General features: G+C 55.1%; 1 protein-coding gene across 2 annotated transcripts in view; it reads right to left on the bottom strand.

Annotated features, from left to right (window-relative positions):
* The window catches only part of PLXND1 (plexin D1), a 59,739-nt gene that overhangs the window by 23,381 nt on the left and 12,254 nt on the right, over positions 1-24,104 (bottom strand). For both annotated transcript variants that reach the window (XM_058725909.1, XM_058725908.1), the window contains exons 2-12: positions 16,411-16,587; positions 13,609-13,740; positions 13,250-13,350; positions 13,030-13,159; positions 11,373-11,550; positions 11,118-11,226; positions 10,563-10,665; positions 4,288-4,389; positions 1,734-1,823; positions 1,418-1,511; positions 26-180 (exon numbers count right to left, since the gene is read on the bottom strand). In XM_058725909.1, coding sequence (XP_058581892.1) covers positions 26-180; positions 1,418-1,511; positions 1,734-1,823; positions 4,288-4,389; positions 10,563-10,665; positions 11,118-11,226; positions 11,373-11,550; positions 13,030-13,159; positions 13,250-13,350; positions 13,609-13,740; positions 16,411-16,587 — 1,371 coding nt within the window. The remainder of the gene's footprint in view (positions 1-25; positions 181-1,417; positions 1,512-1,733; positions 1,824-4,287; positions 4,390-10,562; positions 10,666-11,117; positions 11,227-11,372; positions 11,551-13,029; positions 13,160-13,249; positions 13,351-13,608; positions 13,741-16,410; positions 16,588-24,104) is intronic.

Here is a 24,104-nt window from a genome sequence, read left to right as displayed (position 1 = left end):
GGCCTCCGTGGGTGGGGGTGCTTACCGCGCGGATCTCGGGGGCGGGGCAGGTGCCAGGCAGGGGCTGCAGGGGCCCTCGCAGGCGGCAGCCGTCACTCCACACACACAGGTGTCCCAGGTCCTCCCGGCCTAGGCACTGAGAACAGTCAGGGCTGCCCATGGCGCAGTTATAGACCTCCACTGGGAGAGACACGGAGACAGCATGGGTCAGCACCCCCCGTCACCACTGTGCCCTCTGCATTCACTCACCATCACCCAGAGGTGGGTTCTGGTTCTCCAAACTCCCCAGGGCCTTTGCTAATAAGCACAGTGCAGCCACAGCCTCATTAATAGTATCTGTCCACACCACGATTCTACCAGGTGGGAGCTCTTTGTTTGTTTGGGGTTTTTAAAATTTTTTTTTAATGTTTATTTTTGAGAGAAAGAGAGAGAGAGAGAGAGAGAGTGACCGACCATGAGCAGGGGAGGGGCAGAGAGAGGAGGAGACACAGAATCCAAAGCAGGCTCCAAGCTCCAAGCCATCAGCACAGAGCCCAACGCGGGGCCTGAATCCACGAACTGGGAGATCATGACCTGAGCCAAAGTCAGATGCTTAAGTGACTGAGCCACCCAGGCACCCCAGCGGGAGCTCTTTATTAGCCCCATTTGACAGGTAAGAGACCAAGGCTCAGAGGGGAGGACTGACTTGCTCAAGGTCACAAAGCCTGTGAGCGGCAGGCCCGAGATTCACACCCAGGCCTGGGTGGGTCTGTTTACCCACCAGTGGAGCTCTGGGATGCTAGGGGATCACTGAGCAATGTGGGCAGTGGGCACCAGGGCCTCAGACCCTCGGAGTGGCCCAAGCAGGAGTGCTGGGAGGGTTCTTCAGGGTCTTGGGTGTGCAGGTTGGTTCTTCTGGAGTCTGTCTCTGGGACCTTCATGGTGGGGACAGGGGGGCAGGTGGTGGTGCCATATCCACTAGGGATATCTGAGGCTCCCCATGAATAGACAGACTCTTAGAGAATTGATTCAATATGTATAATAACAGTAAGGACACCAATCACCATTTGGGGCGTGCTGACTGTGCCCCAGTCACAACTGTAAGATCTGTGTGCATCGTCTCAGCAAATCCTCACCAAGCTTTCTGTAAAAGGGCCTGTGCCTCACGTCACATGGCTAAGAAACAGAAGACCAAGCAAGCGCCTGAAGCTGCACAGCCATCGGCATACAGATGTTTGGCCCACAATAGCTGCTCAATGAATAAAACTGAGTGACCAGGTACAGAACAGCAAGGCTGGGATCTGAGACCCTGTGTGCTAGGGAAACACAGGGTGGGACATCTGTCACTGTGCGGTGGGCACTGGATAAGTCCCCCAAGGTAGAGCCCCACCCATTAAGGCTGAATCCCCAGTGGCCATAGGGCCGTAGGAGCTCCCACCTGTTATGGGGTCAGGGCTGTCCAAGAATCGGGCTGGCTGCCCCTTTAGTTGGAGGCTGAGTGGAAACATCTGGCTCTTCTGGGTCGTGTGCAGCTGCAAAAGGACAAGAAAGAGCATGAGGGGTGTGAGTGGTGTCTAGGTCTCTGCTGGGGGGAGGGGATGCATGTCATGGAGACAGAAGAGGGCAGGGCTGTTGAGGATAAGGGAATCAAAAGGAGGAGGGGGATAAGGTGGGAAGGAAGGAGTATAGCGTCTGGACTTATGCAGGCCTTCCTGCCGCCGCCCCCGCCCCGCCCCCCAAGCCACACCACTTACCACCACTTGGTTGCAGTGTACAGTAGATTCATTCACCCATACGGCTTCAAAGATCTCCTCCGGCCCAAAGCTACATTCTAGGGCTGCACCCTAGGAGAAATGGGGTTGCTGAGGAGAGGCAGATCAGCACCCACTGCTCTCTAACTCCAACTCGTCGTGGGCTGCTGCCCAGAGGAGTGGGCTGAGCACTTCTATCAGGCCCCTACCCCTCCAGAATGTCCTTCCTGGCCTTCAGGTCCAATGATGGAAGGAGGGAGGCAAGGAGTACATGAACACCTGGAACCTGTTGCTCCCCATGCGACTAAAAGCTTCACCAATATCTCCCGATGGCCTAAACCAACAGCCTTTTACTCGGCTCATAAAAATCCAATTCTTTAGCATGACTGCCATTCAAGGTTCATCCCAGTGAGACTCCACCTGTTCTTTGAATCTTACTACCCCCACCTCTGTCCCCCAAGGCCAATGCCCCAGCCACAGCAGGACACTCTTGGACATGGCACAGGCTGCCCTGCCCCTGGGCCTTTGTCCAGGCTGTTCCTCCTACCCAAACAACTTGTCTCCCCTTTAGCCACCCAGCAAAACACAACACAGCCTCAGCATCCAGCTCAAATTGTCATGTTCCAAAGACTTCCCAGAGCCCCCTTAAATCAGTGGGTGCCCCTCATTTGATCATTCATTCATTCATTTAGCAATGAATATTTGGGTGCATGTTAGGGGCTCTAGGAGGCTCCTAAAGCCTGCCCGCACCCTGTATGTTGAGGACCACCCTTATCTCCCTGCCCAAGCTCTTTTTACACTGGTCTTGCCACCCACTGGGAAGGGTTAGGGTTGGGTCTCAGCCCCTGTGACACCTCCAAGGGCAGTGGGTGGCAATAAAAGACCTCAGGTTCCATCCGTTTGAATCCTACCTTCTGCCTTTCCTAGCTGTGCAACTCTGTGCAAGTGGCTCTCCTTTCTGAGCCTTGGTTTCCTAAATTTTGCAATGGAAACACACATTCCTACTCTGCAGGGTTGCTGGGGAAACTGGAGATCATGTATCTTTAGTGGGTTGCACACTGTGGGTGACTAATATATGCTGGCTGTTAGTATGCAGGAGGTGCTCAATAAATGTTTGTTGACTTAAATACACAGGCCCCAACTCCCCAGTCTTATCTTGCCCATCACAGGCCTCCAGGGAACAGTATCAATAAATATTTGCTGACTGAACAAACTCAGGTTTCATGTGTATTAGTCCAGCCTCGTGGCAGGACTTCCTGTTTATGTCCCTGTTGTTAGCACATGTGACACCCTGAGGAGAAAGCAGGTCAGCACACCCCTCCCCTCTGGCCTACCCCCTCTCCCGCTTCACTCTGAAGCTAACACAGGAAGGTGGCTATTGACAGGGCTGCAAGCACATTTGCCCATGCTGAGCCAGGAGGTGGGTCAGCTCAGGCTTCAGCCACTCAGCATAGCAGGCCCAGCCTGTCCTGAGGCTCCCCAGAGTACAGGCTCAGCAAACAGGAAGGGGGCTCTGCCCCTTCCTGCCCTTAGTGTTCTAGAAGCAGGTCGAGGGCCAGGATCACTGAGGCACACTGGGGGCAGACACATGCCTCCTGGTTACGGGACCCGAACCCAGGGCTTGGGCCTCCCCGCGCCAGGCTCCTGTAGCCCCAGGGAGCAGCACCGCCCTCCATACCAGACCAGGCCCCTTCATACTCCTGAGGCTCTGTTCCAACCACTGCAGGAGGGAGTCTGAGGGCTGAGGGCACTGCCCGCACAGAGCTCCAGCCCCAGCCACAAGGCTGCCTGACACATCCCAGATGCCTGGCACGTGGCCCCCACGTGTGACAGCTGTCACAGGCCTTCGCTCCCCCTTGGAAGCAACAGATGGCGAGTCCCTAGGAGCTGGGGAGGGGGATGGCTGGCACACTTCCAGAACTCGTCAACGCTTCCCACCAAGATGCTCTTCCAGGAGGGACCCAGAAAGGAGCTGAATCTCCTCCTCCCCATGCGTGGGTGCAGAGGTGACGGCAGATTGTAGGGAAGAGCACTCTCTCAGGAGTCCAGTGCTAGGGTACAAGTCAAGCCCTACGTCGTGTACCTAGAGTCATCTACTTCTCCTTTCTGGATCTCATTTTTCCCATCTGGATAATGGGGAATAGGGCAGCACAGGGGTTCTCTGGACATTCTTCAGGTAAGACATGTCAGCCATGAACTGAGGAAGTGTGTGCAGAATTACAAGTCAGCCTAGGGGGTGGGGCCGGCAGGACATGGACAGTGCCCAACCATGGGCTGCAGCCCAGCTCTGCCAGGAGAGCTTTACAGGGTAGGGGAGTCTGGGGGTCCTGGCCAGGGTTTCCCTCAGGAGCTGTTAGCAGCTTGCTGTCCCTTGGGCTGGGCCCTCCCCATCCACTTCCCCTTCCTCTAACCCCCTGCAAACACAGTGGGGCTTTCTCAAACAGAATCTGGAAACTCACAGAAACAAAACCAAGGTGTGGGTGGAGGGACCAGAGCATGGGTCCTCATCCAGAACAGCATTCTCCTGCCCCCACCCCCAGGCCTGGCCTCCACCTACCTGGAAGGCAGCATTGGCTAGATGCACGGGGATGCTCTGTAAGCTGCCTGTGGGCATGGGTGCCAGGCGTGAGGGCAGGATCTGGGGGCAGTCCTGAGGGCTCTGCAGTCAAAACACAACGAGGTAAGGGTGATGCGGGAGCATTTCAGAAGAGACAGGATTCACGGCCATGCCAGCCAGCCTACTGTTGCAGCCTGCCTCCCCAGGGAAGTACTTGCCAGCCTGCACAGTGAGGAAACACCAGTAATAAAATCACAGCAGCCGCCACCACCGAGGGCAATGTGCCCAGTGCCTCCCACACACCGTCTCTTTTGACCCTCATGACAAGCCTACAGGCAGGCTTTATCGGCCCCATTTTATAGATGATGAAACGGAGGTACACCGCGATGATGTAACCTGCCCAGCGAAGGAACCAGTCCCGCCATGGCTGTTCCAGGGCATACTTTGCAGAGGAGGTCAGGAGGCTGGGGTTGAGGGCTGGCCCCCCTCCCCATCTCTGGGCCTCATCTTTCCCAGGTATAAAATGAGGGGCTGCACCCATTCTCTGAGACCACGCCCAGCTCCGAAATGCGGTTTCCAGGATGACACATGTTAAATGATTCAGAAAAAGAACTCCAAATTTCTGAACAGCCCACGGGAAACAGGCTATGAGGACCCTGGTGTCCCGAGGCTCCACACCCCTCCCCACTTCTGCAGTTGAGAGTCCCAGCCTCCAGGCAGAGGCGCCAGCCCCCCAAGAGTCCCGGGCAGGCTTGGGCATCAGCATTCTCACATTGGCAGTACAGCCACGGAGGCCTGGTGGAGCAGGGGCCACTTCGAAAAAGGAAAGAAGTTAGGGGTGCCAGGTGGCTCAGTTGGTTGAGTGTCTGACTTTGACCCAGGTCATGATCTCACGGGTCGGTTCATGAGTTTGAGCCCCACACTGGGCTCACTGCTGTCAGCAAAGAGCCCGCCTCGGATCCTCTGTCCCCCTCTCTCTGCCCCCGTCTCACACTCTCTCTCTCAAAAATAAATAAACATTGAAAAAAAAAAAAAAGGAAAGAAGTTAGGGGTGCCTGGGTGGCTCAGTCAGCTGAGCGTCCAACTTTGGCTAAGGTTATGATCTCATGGCTCATGAGTTTGAGCTCACATCAGGCTCTCTGCTCTCTGCTTCAGATCCTTTCCCACCCCCCCCCCCCGTGCCCCTCCCCGGCTCATGCTAGCACCCACTCTCTCTCTCTCAAAAATAAATAAACATTTAAATTTAAAAAAGGAAAAAAGTTAGGGAGGGAGGGCAGGCAAGAGCTGGAGGTTCAGAAACATGGCGATGTACCTGCGGTCAGAGGGCAGAGCTGGTCTGTGAACTCCCACTGTCTGACTCCCAGGCCAGAAACAGACACCAGGGAGCAGGGCTGTGCCCACCATGCCACCTAGTGACCTCTCTGAGCTTACAAGTCTGGAGCCCCCACCCCGCACTGTTGTTCAGACCTGAGGGCCCCACTGGGCCATGTTCTGCCTCCTCACACTCTGAGCCTGACCTGCTGAGACCCTCAGAGAAGGGGAGATTGGGACCCTGCAGCCGCCACACCATACCGAGGGCTGACCATCCCAGCCTAGAGGTCTGGCTGGGAACACAATGATCCGTGTGTGTCCACCTTGAGGCCAGCCAGCCAGGGCAAAGGCCTCTGAGGATAGAACTTGGAGGCCTCCCTGGGTCTTTTCTCCTTACTGCTAATCAGACAGGGAGCTCCCTGAGGGGAACCCTGGGGGGCTCGGCATAACACTGGACCCTGAGGAGATGCCAGTAACAATAAATGATGACCATGCCAACATCAGAGATAGTCACCAGCTCACACAGCCCTCACTGTGCTCCTGGACAGTTCTAAGCACACCACACCGTATTAATTCACCAAATCCGAACTCCCAACAATCCTCTGAGTTAAGTATAATCATTACACCCATTTTACAGACTAGGAAATCGGGGCACAGAGAAGCAGAGCAGTTTGCCCAAGATGGAACTGGCAGCACAAGAGGCCTCTAGTTGTCCAGACTGTTTGCCGACCACCAGGCCAGAAACCTTGCCTAGACTGGTCCATTTCCCGGGGAGCAGGGCCTGGTGCGGATCACAGAGGCCTCGGCCAGAGAAGCAACATGGCTAGGCCAGGGTGAGGCCTCCTGAGCTGACCGTCCTGCGGGGCTGGGAGGGAGGAGCTTGTGTCCAGCTCAGGGTGAGCCCACACAAGCCTCTGGCCTCTGGGCTGCCATCTTCCGCAGTCTCATGTGTAAACCCCATGGAATTTCAGGGAATGGAACCCACATGTTTGCAATCAGTTTTCATGGCTGCTGCCAGCTCTGCCTTGCAGCTGGCCGGGGGCTCTGTGGCTCTGTCTTCCCAGCTCTACCCCACCAATGGGTAAGTAGCTGACAGGAGGGGCTGTGGGGTGAGGGTCAGAGCAGGAGTTTCCACGTGAGCCCCACCCCCCCACCAAGGAAATGACGTGGAAGCATCCCTGAGGGTCCCCCCCCCCCATTCTCCTTAATCCCTATCTATGATCCCATGGCTTTGGATGCTTATACCCGTTCTATAGAGTGGGCCAAGGCTAAGAGTCCTGGCACACCTTTGCCCTCCTTTGGTACCTCCCCCCAGAACTGGCTAACCCTCCACGGGGCCAGCTGGTATGTCTGCTGCTGGCCTCCAGCCCCCACCATCTGCCTCCAAGTCTGGCCTGGCCTTTGGGGAACTTCCCCCACAGGCCTGTGGTTTGGGAAGACTGACTCTACTCCCTAGCCCTAGGGATAGGCTGGTGTCCCAGGCCTGCCCTGGACTCAGCAATTGGTTCAGGGAGTGTACGTGACCCTAGTGCAGCCAGCAAAAGTCAACTCTGGGACTTCCATAGAACCAATAAGAAAGAGAAGCTCTTCTTATGTTCTGAGGCTGCCAGGAAATCAGGAGCCTGCCTGGAGTTGCTGAGGTCAACTTGCTACCAAGGGGGGAGGGCTGACAGAGCATGAAGCCCAACCAGAGGGGCAGGGAGCCCTGAAAACATGGTCGGAACTCCTGGATCCAGCTGCACCTGAAGGTGATGCCACCACCCCTCTCCCCACCCTGGCCCCCCGCCCCAGATTTCACACTCATAGGAGTCAATTAATTCTGTTGCGGCCAAGGCTAGTTTGAACTAGGGTTTCCCCCAGTGCAACCAAAGGATGGGGCCTCCCTGTCCCATCTAAGCCAAGCCATTGACACCTTGGAAGGAGGCTGAGTGGCTTCTCCCCTTTGCTGGAGTGCAGCACAGGACAGAGCCTGCAGGTTCAGGAAACCACGGCCAATCGACCACACTCCAGGCAGAGGAATAAGGACAGCTGCTGAGTCAGCAGTGCCAAAAGCCACAATCAACCCGGACAGGAGCCCAGTGGGTGCTGGTTCACAGAGGACCTCACCTGTACCCACACTGGGACTCACAGACTCTCTCATTGTCTCTCCCACATTCAAGGGTCAAGAACTGATGTCCCAATCCAGCATGGCTGGCCCAGACCCTAAACCCATCTCGCCCGGTCCTTTTTTCCGTTCTGCACCCTCACAGCCCCCTAAACTGCCCCTTGTTCCTACCAAACCACTCTCCCCACTGGCTCCGAATGAAGTCCAATTTCATGGTGGCATCCACGCCAGGCTCCCCAGGAAGGGGGCCTACTGTCCTATCTCTCCTCCCCTCCTCTAAAACACCGCACCCTCTTCCTGGCACCCTCCACTCCTCCACATCCTCCTTCTGCACTAGGGAAGTGCAAGAGACTCCCTAGTGACAGGAAACTCAGCCACTAGCACCTCCCCAGGGACACCTCCCTGGCCTAACCCAAGTCCTACTGTCTCCTCCCAGCTCTCGAGGGGTGCAGGCGGATGTACAAACTCCCCTGTCCACCACCTGACCAGAAACATGTCACCTGCAGGGCTAACAGAGACATAAATAAATGCCACCTTAAGTATCAGTCAGAGACTTCTGCAGGCCTGTGGAGAGGGCTGCCTCTTCTCTTGCTAGATTACCATAGTCCTCTAAGAGACCCTCTCTGGGGCTCCGATCCCAGTTCCTGCTAGATTACCACAATCCTCTAAGACAGACCCTCTCTGGGCCCACCGCTCCAGCTCCTGGCCCCCAGAGCTGCAGACCTGGGGGAGATGGTTTATGGGGTGCTGCCCCAGAAACACCTCTAGACTGGTGAGCTCCTATGCATCTGTCAGGGCCCTGCACAAAAGTCTCCCTCTGCTCCCTGGCCCACCCAGCAAAGTAGCCACCCGCTCCTGAGAAGGATAGTGGCCTTTTAATGGGTACCTACTATGTGCCACATATGGAGTTGGTGCCTCACAGGTGCAACTCAAGACTCCCAGCACAGCAAAGTAAGGCCATTTTATAGGAGTAAAATGTACAATTACACAGTAAGTAAAATAGGAGATGGGGAAACAGGCACAGAGAGGTTCAGGAGCTTGACCAGGATCACACAGCCACAACTCACACCTCAGACCCTTGGCTCATAATGGGGAGGGCAGAACTATGTCTAACTGGGTTCCTTCCCAGTGCCTGCTACAGACCCAGTCATACAAAGGGTGCCCAATAAATGCTGGATAACCGTGTTGAGCCTGTGGGTCCTCCTCAACAGCCATCAGGCTGCCAGCACGAATGCTTCATGTTCACATTTATTGAGCCCCTCTGTGTACCCAGCCCTGGGCTGGGGGCTAGAAGATGTGGACCCTAAGAAAGAGCAGGACTCCTGCTTGGCCCGGACTCCAACACAGGGGCCCGGGGGCCTCCTCTATGGTTTGGCCACACAGACTCCACTGGATCTCTCTCCCAGGGCCAGAAGCCCCACATTATTGTCTCGGTTCTTTGAGGTAAGCTCCTGGATGACCCTTCTTCAAAGCAGTTCAGAGGCTTAGGCAGGAGGTGCAGAGACCAGAGGGTTCCAGGTGTGGGCCATGGAGCCCCTCCTTAGCATCTGAACACTGATCTGTACCTGCTTGGAGGGTTCCTGATGAGATTCTCTGAGCCCAGAGCCAAGAGGCTGGGGGTTCAGATGCTCTGGGGACTGGGGCCGCTTCCCTGGGACACATGCTAGGAAGCAGTGCCCCCAGGACCCTATTTGCTACCTCAGTTTTCCCATCTGGAAAGTGGGCGGGAGCATCTCCTTCCTGGGGAGAGGAGCCTCAGGCAGGGACTCAGTGCCTCACCCTGACCCCTCACAGCCCTGATACAAGACAGAGGCTCCAGCAGCCAGGTCTGAGAGGGGATGAGCTGTAGTCTCAGAACCTCGACACCCTCTCCCACCCCAGTGTAGCACACCTGGCTGAGCATCACCGCCCCAGCCAAAGCCTCATTTGGTCATCCCTGGTAAGGCTAGGATGGCCTTAGAAGCTTTTGGGGCAATGGCAGAAGGCCACCCTGCAAGTGAACACACGGCAGAAACCAACCAGGCGCAAGGTATGTGGCATTTCCATTTGTACTTCTCCCCGTCCGCCAACTCTCCCCACCACGCCCACCCTGGTGTAATTGATTCAATCCAGCCATCCCACAGCACCAGGGAGGGCCTGGATCCTGGCCAGCGGAGAATCAGCCTGTAGAGCTCACGGGACCAGCATAAGCAACAGGACCTGGGAGCGTGTGGCTCCTGAGACCAGCTCACCTTCTCTGCTCAGGGACAGCCATGGCATCACCTGCTCCAGGGTCCCCAGCACCCATGGGGAGACCAAGCCAGGGGCCTTTCAGCCCACCTCCTGATCTCGGGAAGGAAGGAGAACATGGGCGCCAAGCCAGAGGGGCTTAGATTCAAGGTCCCAGTCTGGTATTTCCTGGCCTCAGGGACAACTGCCCTGAGCCCGCAGCGTTGTTGAAAATGTTACAGGTAAAATTTCAAACTAGCCAGTACTGACACGGTGTGTAGAAAGGAGCCCTCCTACTGCAGGTGGGAGTTAAAACTGGCTCAGGCTTTCTGGAGGCAGTTGAGTCAAAGATGTAAAAATGTGGCCACGCTTTCACCCCAATATGCCATTTCTAGGAGTTCGTCTCCAGGGAATAATCAAGGACGCACGCCATGCCCTGTCTATATCAGAACACAAAAAAGAAATGGGAAGTGATCGGTACATCCAACAACAGGGGATTGGTTAAATGTGCTGTTATGTGATGAGCCCAGCACAGCTGTTAAATCTGGTGCCAGGAAGAAAATTTAATGATGTGGAAATGTTCTCAACATATTAAAAAAAAAAAAAAAAGTAATGAAACAGGCAGAGGGCATTCCACCCAGGCCTAACTTACCATGGGATTCGGTGAGGCCTCACACCGTGACTGGTTGGAGACACAGGCATGCTGCTGGGTGCACCAGAAACAAGGCCACTGTGCTGACAGGCAGCTGGTGCAGCTGGGAGACAAGGAGCATTTCAGACACTCGGATCCCCACCCCTCATTTCACCCCTGCCCCCAGGAACTGGGACCTAAGAGGCAGATCCCGGCCCTGGGGAGAAAGGTCTTCCTTCACCACCATCATCATCAGAGGGTGGGGCACTTTGAAGATACTGAGCTCCCTGCTACGAGAGGCATGCAAGGAGGATATAGACAAGCAGGGCCTTTAGGAGACTAAATTAAGGGTAATCAAAGCACTTCTCTCTGCCCCTGCAGCTTGAATGCCCACAGACGCCAGGTTAGGGTGATAAGAGTTTGCTGCACATAAATGAGCCAGAAAATGAACAAGCGAGGGCCTATCTGCCTCTAGCACACCACTGTTTTTCTTCCAAGGGCCTTCCTGAGAGCAGAGACCCTTCCTTCCCTGTTCCTCCTCCCACCACCCAGAGGCAAGCACCCTGACCCACTCACGCTGTGTGTGGATACACTTGTCCAATGCGGCTGCAGTTGTAGATGGTGAAATTGGCCCTGACGATATTCCGCCCGTTGACCCTCACAGACATCTCAACAATCACATGATCTAGAATGGACCAGGGGAACCAGGGAGAGAAGGACAAAAGGGAGTCTCCCCTGACCTCGGAGGCTGTGATATCAGGACCCCCATGCCTGACATTCCATTACACCCCTTCAGGGCTGTACTCACAGCCCAGTGAGTGCAGTGCTTACCCTGGTGGGGCGGGAAGGGTGGGAACTGGTCCCTTGGCAGGAGGTTGCAGTAGGCGATCTGGTGGCCAAAGGCAGGGCCCGGGACCCGGGCCACAGTGCGGATGTTGTTCCCATAGTCACAGGCCATCTCCATGCCGCTGAGGCTGGGCAGGCTGCCCGAGATCTGCAGGATCATGCCCTGGGGGCCAAGGACCCTCAGCTTGGAGAGTGGGGAGCAGGCCTTTCCCCTCGGGGCCCAGCCCCCACTCTAGCAACCCTGGGAGAAGGGGTGACAGGTGGCCAGGACTCCAGGCCAGAGGGCTATATCCTACATGGGGCTCACTAGGCCTCAGTTTCCTCATCTGCAAAATGAAAATGACCATCTTACGGTAGTCAAGGAGACTTTGAGTCATCTGGTCCCTGGGACTTCTCTGACCTCATCTCCTAATATTCTCTCAAATCTACCAATCTGTTCTCACCTCAGGGCCTCTGCACTGGCAGTTCCCTTGGCCCAGAACACTCTTCCCAGATACCCACCTAACTCACCTACTTCATATCTTTGCTCAAATGTAACATCTGCACCATGGGCCTAGCTCCAGCCTCATCTAAAATGTCGATACTCCGCCACTCATTCCCCACCCCTCTCTCTCTTCTGCGCCCTTTTCCCCACAGTACTTTTCACCATCTTGCCATCCTATCTTGCACGTTCTCTCGCTCCACAAGCATGTCAGCTGCTCAAGGACCAGGGCTTTTTCTGTCTTGTTCATTGCTGTGTCCCCAGAGTCTAGAACTGCTGTTAGCACATAGTAGGTGCTCAATGATCTATGTGATGAACGAATAAATGAATGGATGGATGGACAAACCTGTGCCTGGTCTGCTTGTGGACATAAAACATGTGAAGGGCTCTGTGATACATAATCATGCGGAGTGGGTGCAGAGGAGTCCCAGACCCCATCTGGCCCATTAGAACCACCATCTCCCCCCTGTTGATAGGTGAGGATAGCCAGCCATAGGGAGGTCACTGAGGGCAGGGCTGAGTGGGGCCCAGGCCTGCCTGTCCCTCAGCCCTCCCCAGACTGCCTGCTATGGGTGGGGAGGGGGCTGTGGCAGCTCCAGGCCTTCCTGAGCTCAGGCGAGGCAGGGAGTCCCTGCCTCCACACTGCAGATTCATCTGATCTGTTTCTGAGCACAAGAAATAGCAGCCTGGCACTTGGTGGTCCCTCTGACCCCTACCTGTACCGGGCCCGGAAAGAGGCAGGGGGTTGGGCACTGACTCTCCTTGTATCCCCCAACTTGCTCCCTCCCTCTTGAGACTCTGGAGCCTGCCTCTGTTGAGTTCAAATCCCAGCTCTGCTCCTCCCTAGCTGTATGACCATGAGCAAGTCACTTTACCTCTCGGTGCCTCAATTTCCTCCTCTGAAAAACGGGGATGTTAAGAGCATCCACTTCATAGCGTTGTATGAGGACCAACACAGGTGGACATCACGCACACGGCGAGTGTGGGCACTCAGTAAGTGCTCAGTAAAGCCCAGTCATTCTCATTCCTTGCCTCCAGGTCCCAGGGGCACTGGGGGCAGGAGTCTCTACCTCTCAGGGCTTGGGGGCCAGGTGAAGGGCAGCTCCCCACCCTGTGTCCCCTCCCCACCCCGAGCTGAATCCCAGCTCCCCCGGGACTCACTGGATACTCCTGGTGCACGTCGATCTCTGCAGGCAGGACAGTCATGGCAGGACAGCGGCTGGGGCCCTCGCTGGCACTGGTCCAGAAATGCTGCTGGCTGTAGTTGGCGCAGTCCTGCTGCAGGGTGCACCTGGTACGGCATGGCACAGGTCAGGACCCTGGCGGGCCCCTGGCCCCACTGCAGCTGCCCACACCCAGCCTCTGCCCCCGGGAGCCTCACCGTGTCTCCAGGGCACACCAGCCACAGTAGGCATCGGCTGCACCCACGCAGTCCCCGCAGGTGGCGTGCACAGCACAGGCGGCGACTCTCACCCTGGCCATCTAGAGGCAGAGGGGAGGGCCCAGCTCAGCGGGGCTGCTGGCCTCTGCCCGGGGAATCAGCAGTGGCGAGGGCCACGAGAGGCCGGGGAAATTGAGGCTCGATGCTTCAACAGGGGAAATTAGGAGAAACAGGGCTTCCCTGCAAAGGTGATGTGTACACGGGGAAGGCATGGGAAGGGAAGGTGCCCCCGGTGGGAGGCAGAGAGGAAGAAAGCCCACGTGTCCTGGGACCCCATCAGGCCAGGGCTCTGGCCTTACCTGATGGGATGTCATCAGATAAAGGTAACCAGGGTCTGCTGGGTCGAACTGCATGACGTGGTGCACAGGCTCCCCGTAGGCCACCGTCACCACCCGCCTGCTCACCACCTGCATGCTCTCGTTCAGGTTGATCTGTGGGGGTGGGGCGTGGCCGTCAGGGTGATGGGGCACTGGGAGGGTGCCAACGGCAGGGGATATGCCCCTGGAGGTGGGGACCTGACTCAGGCTTGGGGTCTCAGCCTCATCTTCTTGCAGACCTTCTAGGACTGGTAGGAAATCACAGACATATAAGGGGGGCGGTGGCTTTGGCCTCTCCACCTTTGCCTCTGGTATGGCCCCACCAGGAACTCCCTCCCTGACTGATCTTCTCCATCACATCCCGCCCTGGGAATACATGCAGACCTTACACTTTATAAAAGATTCTCTGGGCAGCTGTCTGGCATCATGCCTAAGAGCAGGGATGTGTGTTTGAATTCCAGCTTTGACATTTACGTGCTGTACAAACGTACAGGTTGTCACTTCCCCTCTGGGAGCCTCGGCTTCCTGACCTACTAGGACTAATGACGGCACCTGCCCCTTGGGACGGTGGTAAGCACAGATGGAGAAGATGCCTGCGAAGTGCTGATGGGGCCACACTTCTCATGCCTCCCCTCTTGTGCTCATTTCACAGATGAGGAGATGGAGGCCCAGAGAGGCTACAGACTTGGTGAGAGTCATAAAATGAAGACACTTCAGGGTCACAGTGCAAGCCCAGGCCTATCTGACCCCACAGTCCAAGGATGAGGCTAGAGGGTGGGGTCCAAGGTCCTGTCAGGAGGAAGACCAGGACCAGCTGAGGCCTGGAAGCTTCTCTGGCTCTGAGAGACCCTCTGCATGTCCTCCTGAGGACAATGTCCACAAGAGCCCCATCAAACTTTGTTCTTTTTCAGCTGGCCCCTCACACTTCCAACACATTGCTTTGTCTAAGGCCCTGCCAGGCCCTGACTTGGGACCAGTAGTTTAGATGCCTCCCTGGGCCTCCTACTGCCTGGCCTTCTCAGTAGGCTCCAAACCTTTGGTAGCTCCCGCCTGCTTATGGAATAAACTTGTTCTGGTATTCAAGGCCCCGACAACCAACCCCAATTTACTCCGCCAGGCTCATTTCTACCCATTCAACCCAACACAAGCATTCCAGCCTGTAGGCCTTTATCCACGCTGTGCTCCCTGCTGGAGTATTTCTCTTCCTCCACTTTCAGCCAGGATCTGTCCTCCCAGGGCCTCTTCTGGAAGAGTTTCTCAAATGCCCTCCACACACCAAATTAAAATTACTCTCTTCCCAGGCTCCCACAGGCTCTGTTCCAGCCCAAGACATCACCTGTCCCAGGTGACCTCTGGGTAGGGTCTGCCCAGGCAGCCTGGCCCCTGCTCAGTCTCCGACCTGCTCCTGCCCTTGCCCCAGGCACCCGGCAGGCACTTGGTTTATTTCCACTCCTTCAAACGTCTATTGAGCACCTACTGTGCTCCAGAGCCTGGGCTAGATGCTATGATCTAAGCCCCGAGCAGGGAAGGGCTGGTGGGAGAAGGTGGTGCCCAGCGCAGGGTGGTGGGTAAAGAGGCCTGGGTCAAGGGGTCATGTGGGTTCCTGGTCAGCTGGCCCAGGGGCAGCTGTGTGACTTCGGGGCAGTCGTTTCCCCTCTTGGAGGTTTAGCGTCCTCACCTGGGAAATGGGGATCCTGGCACTACCTGCTTCACAGGGGACAGCAGACTCTGACCACAGTCTGGGATGGTCCGACTCATTTCCCTCATGACAGATGAGGAAACTGAGGCTCAGGGTGAGAAGCAGCCACCCCCAGGTTACACAGCTGGGACCAGCAGAGCCAGGATCCAAATCCAAGTATCTGACCCCAAAACATGAGTCTCACTGTCTAAGGACCCTCACTGGGACTTCAAAGGCTGAGAAGGATGCCCACCCCACCCCATTCCCTCCCTGCTCCCACACCTGCACCTTTCACCACTGCTAGCGGGCCAGCTAAGGTCCCGGGGCCAGGCGGCCAGGGCTCCAATACCCAGCCTACCCCTTGGCCCGTGGCGTCCACCTGGGCAGCTGAGGGAATTGAGTTATCAGATCTGAGTCAATTAGGCCAGGGCCTGGCACACACTGGAGCTGTGCCAGGCAGCTGACTTTCCCAACAGGCAGAGGGTGGGAGGTGGCTGGGAGGAAGCCGGCCCAGGCCCTGGAAAGCCCTTCCTACCCCATGGTGGGGAAAGCAGGTGCCTCTCATCCTTTCCAGCTCCAGGAGTGTTGGGGCCAGGCATCATCACCTCCAGAAACCAGTCATCTTGGTCGGGGAGATCTTCCGAGGGCAGCCAGCCAGGTGGGGGAGGGAATGGCAATGAGAGCCCCCACTTGCCAGGCTGTGGCCTTCACCCGTCAAAGCCTAACAGCAGTCTCAAAAGCCAGGGAAACTGAGGCCCAGAGAGAGAAAGTGCATTGCCCAAGGTCAAGTAGCCAGCAAGTGGCAGAGCCTAGAGACTTGAACTCAGATCCCTCTGCTTCAAAGCCCAAGTCCTAGAGACCAGAGGGAAGGGCCCTCTCTCAGGCCTGGTTTCCCTCTTCTGCAGGACAAGGCAATTTGTTATGAGCAAGAGTAGAAGAAACAGATGTGAAAAATGCTTTGTAAACTGTAAGGTGCCAGGCAAACCAGAGAAAATGAAGGCCAGTATTAGACCTGTAGTGTCCACCTGTGCAGCCTACCCAGGCTCCCCCTCCCCCCACACCCTCCACCTCCCTCAGACTCCCTGGCCCTGACCCCCCAGCCCTACCTTGAGCAGCCGCCCACTGACTGTGCCCAGGAAGACCACTGTGTAGTTGCTGACACTGGCCACGGCCACAGAGGAGAGGCCCGGGGCTCGGAACACAGGCGTGGCCTTCAAGGGCTGCAGGATGGACAGTGGGTGCTGCAGGTGCGCAGCCCCACAGTCCAGTTGCTCCGGCTGCAGCTGGAAGAGAAGCAGTATGTCACACCTTGGCTCTAGAAACTTCTTTGGCTCCATGCCCACACCGTATGTCAGACCTCAGCATCAGAGCTTTAAAATCACGCTGCCGTTTTACACGCCCTGCTCTGGGCTCGGGCCCAAGCATAAGCAGGACCCTATCCCTGATCGCAGACGGACCCCTGACCTCAGCTTCAGTCCCAGAGCTGCCCCGGAGACATGACATTTCAGGCAGTAAGAACCACATAGGAAAAGTTATGGGACGGAGGCAAGAAGAGCCGGCAACGGGGCAAGGTCAGGAGGCCAGGAAGGTGAGGACAGGGTGAGGCCTGCACACCCTCATGACCTTGGAGCTGCCCCTCCTGACGGGTCACAGCGGGCAGAGCAGAGGAGCCCACACCAGACCATCCTCTGCTTCAACTTACCTGCTGATACCCAAGAGGTATCCCTCCTCCCTTGGCTGGGTCTCGACAGCAACCAGGGGGGTTTCCTTCTCCCATGTCCTCTGCTCTGACCCCGGCACCACCATCCAAGTTCCCAACAGCTCACCAGACCCCAGACTGAGCCCCTCCCCTCCTTCCCCAAGATACATCCCCCCACCTGCCCACATCACAGACGGGCAAACGAAGGCAAGGCGAGTCCAAAGGCACAGCCCTGCCATCTGCATCAGCCCGGTGCCACCCCAAGTGGCGGCCCAGTCCCACCACACACTGGAGTGAGACCAACGCAGCTGGTGACCCCAGGCCCCAGCCACTCCCTGGACTCATTCCCACCTCCCCCCGTGTCTTGTTGCTTCTTCCAAAGGATCCTTGTGCAGTTTGCACAAAGATACAAAACAGGCCTCCAGGATGCACCTTTGAGAAGATAACTGCGCAAATCCACAAGGATGCAGACACAAGCATGGTTTAGAAGAGGAGGCGGGGGAGCACAACCTCAGTGTCCAGCAGGATTGAGCATGAAAATAATGGCGCATGGTCCAGGAGGGCTGCCCCCACCCGTTGGTGACACCTCAGCTCTGTATGGATTATGACAGAAAGATAGCTGGCTGAGAAAAGTCACAGGATATCATAGGGACCATTTTGGTAAAGCTAGTGCATACACAATGAGGTAACGGTCACAACAGTAGACACATTAACAGGCTGTGTTTACTGAGAACTGAGATTGTACCAGGACTGTGCATCGACTCCCTAAATCCTGGCAGCCCTATGAGGTCCCATGTCACAGATGGGGAAACTGAGACTCACAGGGGAAGGGGCCTGCTCTGGATCAGTTGCAATGTCGTTCTTCTACGACGAAAAACTGGCAGCAGACTTGAGCCACACCTCGGCCCCCTGGAGGCTGGGATGTGGGCATCGGCGGGTCTGAGCAGGGATTCAGAAGGTCACCACCAGAATGTAGCATCAGAACTGGCTTTAGGGTGTAGCCTTAGAGTCATTTTGCTGTGGCTTAAAAAAAATTTTTTTTTTTAATTTTTTTTTTCAACGTTTTTTATTTATTTTTGGGACAGAGAGAGACAGAGCATGAACAGGGGAGGGGCAGAGAGAGAGGGAGACACAGAATCGGAAGCAGGCTCCAGGCTCCGAGCCATCGGCCCAGAGCCTGACGCGGGGCTCGAACTCACGGACCGCGAGATCGTGACCTGGCTGAAGTCGGACGCTTAACCGACTGCGCCACCCAGGCGCCCCCAAAAAAAAATTTTTTTAACGTTTATCCATTTTTGAGAGAGACAGAGACAGAGACAGAGCACAAACTGGGGAGGGGCAGTGAGAGGGAGACACAGAATGTGAAGCAGGCTCCAGGCTCTGAGCTGTCAGCACAGAGCCCAACGTGGGACTCAAATTCACAAACCATGAGATCATGACCTGAGCTGAAGTCGGACGTCAACCAACTGAGCCACCCAGGCACCCCCCCAAAATTTTTTTTTCTTTTTTTTTCTTTTTTTTTTTTTTTTTTAACGTTTATTTATTATTGAGAGACAGAGAGAGATAGAGCATGAGCGGGGGAGGGGCAGAGAGCAAGGGAGACACAGAATCTGAAGCAGGCTCCAGGCTCTGAGCTGTCAGCACAGAGCCCAAGTGGGGCTCGAAACCACAAACCACGAGATCATGACATGAGTTGAAGCTGGATGCTTAACTGATTGAGCTACCCAGGCGTTCCTGTTGTGTGTGTGTTTTTTTTTAATTTCTCATTTATGCTTTTTGTAAGCCTAAGCCACTGGTGATGTGCCCGTATGGGTTTTGCTCTAAAGCTCAGCTAGTTTTCAAAAACAAACAATAAATACGAGGTCCGCCCGTCCTTGGGTGAATAAGTACAATTTGGGGCCCCACAGGCTTCCAGGTGGGGCCTGTATCCCACAGCGTCCCTGGGGGGCCAGGCCCTGAGCCCAGAGGTGGGGGAGGGTGGAGCTGGGGCCACCCGGAGGCAGGACCCATGAGTGGGTGGTCTTCCCCAGGATGGCTGGAGGTGAGCAGGCAAGCCACCTCACTTCTTCAAGCCGCAGTTTATTCAACTATTAGGTAGGTACATCTCTTGCACCCTCCCTCACAAGAACAGGATGAGATCATTCACCATGAAGCGCCTGCACTGTGTGTAAATGTCAGACACTGTTGCCATTTCAGATATGAGTGTCACTAAAATGATTATTATAAAGTGGAATTTGGAACAAATTGTGCCTACTTCAAAAGTTTTCCAGCTGGACTGCCCAGGAGCACCTTAAGTTAGCCCCTCTGGTCTGGACCCACTCTGGCCTCAACCTGTCCCCCTGAACAAGGGAGCCCTTTAAAAATGCAAAGAAATGGGTGCCTGGCTGGCTCAGTTGGTTAAGCATACGGCTTCGACTCAGGTCATGATCTCCTGGTTTGTGAGTTTGAGCCCCACATAGGGCTCTGTGTTGACGGTTCAGAGTCTGGATACTGCTTTGGACTCTGTGTCTCCCTCTCTCTCTGCCCCTCCCCCACTTGCACACTGTCTCTGTCTCTCTCTGTCAAAAATAAATAAACATTAAAAAAATGTAAAAATTTTAAAAAAATGCAAAGAGGTCTCTCCTGCTTGAAACTTCTGATGGTTTACACAACACTCAGAATAAACACTGGATCCTAATCCTCCCTTCAGGGGCTATGGGCCCATCTAAGCCCATCCCATACCTTCCTCACCCACACTCCTCCTCCACTCCAGCCACATGGGCCTCATTTCTATTGCTCATACACTGGGCCCTGCATCAGGGCCTTTGCCCTTGCTGTTCCCTCTGCCTGGGGTGTCATTCCCAGACAGTGTCTGGGGTGTCACAGAGTTGGCTCTTTCTTGTCTTTCAGCTTCAGACCTACCCTGCCTGACTTTATTCTGTATGCCCGAGATGGGGGTCAGCTGTGGAAAGAGGGTGCTGAACCACTTCCCCGGCTGCCTCTCCCAGGTCCTGGGCTCACCCCTCAGCAGTCCTGCAGCTGCAGGGAAGAGGTGAGGGGGGCACTGTCAGCAAGCAGGCAGGAGAGTGGGCACTTGGGCCCAAGGCCTGCCACGAGGGAAGCTTCTACTAGGGGTTACATAACTTTTCTTCACTGAATATGGATTACTTGCGTCATGAAATAATAAGCTGTTTTAAAATTAAAATTGTAAACCCTTGCCTGGGGGACATGATTTTCCTCCCTGAGCTCTGAGAGAGGGGGAGGGAAGGGAAGACCCGGGAGGCCCCAGATGACACCTCTGGGGTTTTCTGCCCTGGGCCTTGCAATGGGGGACCCCAGCCAGCCAAGAGAAGCCGGACAAGGCACCCAGATCACAGTGATTTGTGGGCTGGGCGGCAGAGTGGATGAGGCAGGAGCACGCTGGGAATCCAGCTCTCGCCTGCCCGCCCTGACGTTCACAAGCCATTAATTCTGTACCGAAGGAATTTTCTAAAAAGCCTTTCCTCCAACTTTTTTTTTTTTCTTATCCTAAAAATAAAATCTAAAAAAAAATTTTTAAAGGAGAAGTAACCCCTGTCAGCTGCTCTGAATGATCTGTGCTCTGAGGGGGAAGCTGACTCCCCGACCGGCAGGAGAGATCACAAGGCTGCAAACTGGCTCAAAAGTGGAAGCTGGGAGACATGTCCACCAAGCAGGCGGGAAATGCCTCCCCTGCTGGGGGAGTGGGCTGCAGGCTTGGGAAAGAGGAGACAGTGGTCTTGGGGACAGGACAGCCAGCCCAAGTGTGGCCTCAGCCAAACTTGGTCTCCAGGGGCAGTTAGCTCCACAGGCTCAAAATACCGCCCGGACCCTATGACAGACACTGTCTGAAATTCCTCCCCTAGCACCCGTCTTCTTTCAAGTCTCACTTTGCGTAGGTCTTTCAAAACACAAATGCCCCTGAGAGCAGAGGAGGGCCGGCCGATCACAGCAGTCCCCTCCAATCCAGTGGAGCCACCATTCCAGGCACAAAACTGGTTAATTCCTCTCTGGAATAAAACCCTTCTCCAGCTCCTGGCTGTCCTTAGGAGCAAGCCTGGCATTCAAGGCCTTTGGATCTGGTTCCAACCGCTTAAGCTTCAAGTCTTGCTCTTTTCCTCTGTCCCACCCTCTGCTCTGACCACACCAACCTCTGCAATTCCTCCAATGTGGCCACACCTTCCCACCAGGGCTCCTGATCCTTCATAATGTTATTCCCTCAGCAGCCAATGTCCTTCCCACACCTCTGAGCCCTCATACTTCCCCTGGCCCATCAGTCCCCCTTGTCTTGGCTCATGTTATTCCCTTTGTCAGACATGCCCAGGCAGCAAGTTTTTCACCAGCTTTCAAGATGTGCCTCAAACACACACACACACACACACACACACACACACACACACACACACACATATCCCCTCTTCTGTGATAGCACTGTTCTGGTCACCACTTTCATTTATCATGATAGCATAAACATGAGCTTCTCCAGGGTGGAGACTACACTCCAGGGTGAGTGTTTCCTAAAGAAAGGAGACTAATTTTGACTAAAGTGTGATTGACTGTATTCAGCTGCTGCTTTTCCAGAGATTGAGAGCAACACTGCCATGCTGGGTGCTGGAGAACGAGACCGACATATGGGCCAACCGTATGCCTAGTGTGTGTGTGGCAACACGGGAATCGGGTGTTCAGACCCAGGCGGCACCTGGCTGCTACTTTTAGTTCCTCTAAAAGCCTCAGTTTCTCCCTCTCTGAAATGGGATGAGCAATAGCTGGCTGCTGGTCTCAGCTTTTTCCTGAGAGCAGGACACACCCTCCCTCTTCAGCTAGCTGCCTCCTGGGGCCAAAGCTCTGCTCTGCCCACTCTCCCATTAAAACTCTGACATATTGATTTCACTACCAACTGTAATTGTGTTGACTTTCTCTTCCCAGGAAGCCAGTGGGAGCACGAGCTTCAAGAGCCCAGTTTCTCAGGCCTCTGCATCCTGCCCACGGACCCCACCAAACCTCAGCCCCACCGCAGGTGGCTCCGAGGAGGATGAGACGGCAATGGGGGGCCGGCGTGGCAGGCTGCAAGGCCCAGTGGTTCCGTCCTGGCGATAGACTACACCGGCTGTTGGGGCTTTGTGCTTGGGAATTGAGGGCACTTTTCCGCCTCAAGTTTTTGATGGTTATTGAATCGAGATCCCAGGAAAGTGAAGTTTAACTGTGAGGACCTGGAAGGGCACAATGGCTTTCGGGTATTAAAAAATATACCTGGGCTGGGGCTGGACCAAACCCCCTTCTATTCACCCTCCACGGTGGCCAAAGGGAGCTTGTAAAACTGCAAAGCACTAAATGCAATGTGGGACCCTGGAAAAGAAAAAAAGAATATTCGTGGAGTAAAGTCTGGAGTTTAGTTGAGAGTAAAGTACTAAGTTGGTTTCTTAGTTTTGACAAATGTACCATGGGAATATAGAACCTTAGCAATGGGGAAAACGGGAAGGAGGGTACACAGGAACTATCTGTCTTTGTACCTTTCCTATACATCTAAAGTTATTCCAAAATAAAAAGGTTATTTAAAAAAAACAAACAAGCAGGGGCACCTGGGTGGTTCAGTTGGTTAAGTGTCCAATTTCAGCTCAGGTCATGATCTCAAGGTTCATGGGTTGGAGTCCCACGCTGGGCTCTGTGCTGACAGCTCGGAGCCTGGAGCCTGCTTCAGATTCTGTGTGTGTGTGTGTGTGTGTGTGTGTGTGTGTCCCTCTCCCGCTCTCATTCTCTCTCTCTCTCTCTCTCTCAAAAATAAATAAACATTAAAAAAATTTTAAAAAGAAAAAACCAATCACAAACCAATTTGTGTCACCTCTGAAGCTCAACAGCCTTCCATGGATCCCTAGTGCCCTCAGTATAAACCCAAACTTTGCTCCTGGGCTCTCAAGACCCTGCTCCACCTGGCCTGCCCCCCTCCCACCCTGGGGCTCCTCTCAGTGCTGTTCCCTGCCAACTCTTCCTTCAGCTCGGATAGCCAAAGAGGATGAATTCTCTGTCAGGAGACTGCTGCAGAGACAAGGACTAGAGGAGACGGAGCAAGCAAGGATCAGGTAGGGTGGTGATGGGGGTCTGACAGGCAGCCTGCAGGGGGCCACAAAAGCCACTAAACTCTGCAGGATTGTTGTTTCACACAAAGCCCTGTTGAATAGCCCCTACCCCCACCCTTCTTCAGAAGCCCTGAGGATAAAGGGGGAAGCATTGTCAAGGTTCACCCATGGTACCCAGGTTGGGATTTGAAGCCACACTTGTGACCCCAAACCCAAACTCCCCCTTCTAACTTTAGCCCCTGCAGTTTCTTGGAAACCACAGCTATTGGCTATGGCTCCAGATTCCACTAAGCCGACGCCTCCACTGACGATAAACTGAGTCATTGAAAGAGCCATGGGCCTACTGTGTGTCAGCCCAGGGAGGAAACAGGATGGACCTGGCTCTAACGGGCATCCGGCAATGACCCCACACCAAGGAGGAAGACGCCTCCTGCCTGGGAAGGAAATACCAGCACCTCCCAGTGGGTGATCAAGATGCTTATTTCCTGGAGGGGTGGGCGGGGACAGAATGTCCAACTGAGCCACAGAAAACAGTCAAGAGGCCTGGCTCCGAGCCAGAGGTGAAACCGAGGCATAGAGAGGGGCAGAGGCTTCCTCAGGACAACAGTGTGATAATTCCCTACCTGACGCCAGGCTGCCTGAATCAGGCAGGAAAAACCTAAGAAGTAGCAATGGACACAGCAGCTAGGGTAGACCCTTCCAGAGTTTCAGAGAGGAGCACCTCTGTACCCCTGACCCTTCTCTGGAGGAGGTGGGTCACCCGGCCCCAGGGCACTGAATTCATCAAGGCAAGCTGAGACCATCTGGAAGGGTCGTGTCAACCTGCCAGCCAGGCCATCCTTAGCACGATATGTCTGTCTAGCCACAACTGGCACCCTAGACTCTGCCACCAAGCTGGACACAGCCTGGAGGGACAGCCCCCAGGCTGAGATCAGGGGCCTGGCTGGATTGAAGATCTGCTGTGGGTAGGCCCCAAGCAGAGCTACCTCACAGGCACACTCTTGTTGTGTTCCCATTTTACAGACAGAGA

This window comes from Neofelis nebulosa, chromosome 4 (genome assembly GCF_028018385.1).
Source record: "Neofelis nebulosa isolate mNeoNeb1 chromosome 4, mNeoNeb1.pri, whole genome shotgun sequence".
NCBI lineage: Eukaryota > Metazoa > Chordata > Mammalia > Carnivora > Felidae > Neofelis > Neofelis nebulosa.
Note: the sequence above shows the minus strand (reverse complement) of the source record. Positions and strands in the feature narration are given on the sequence as shown.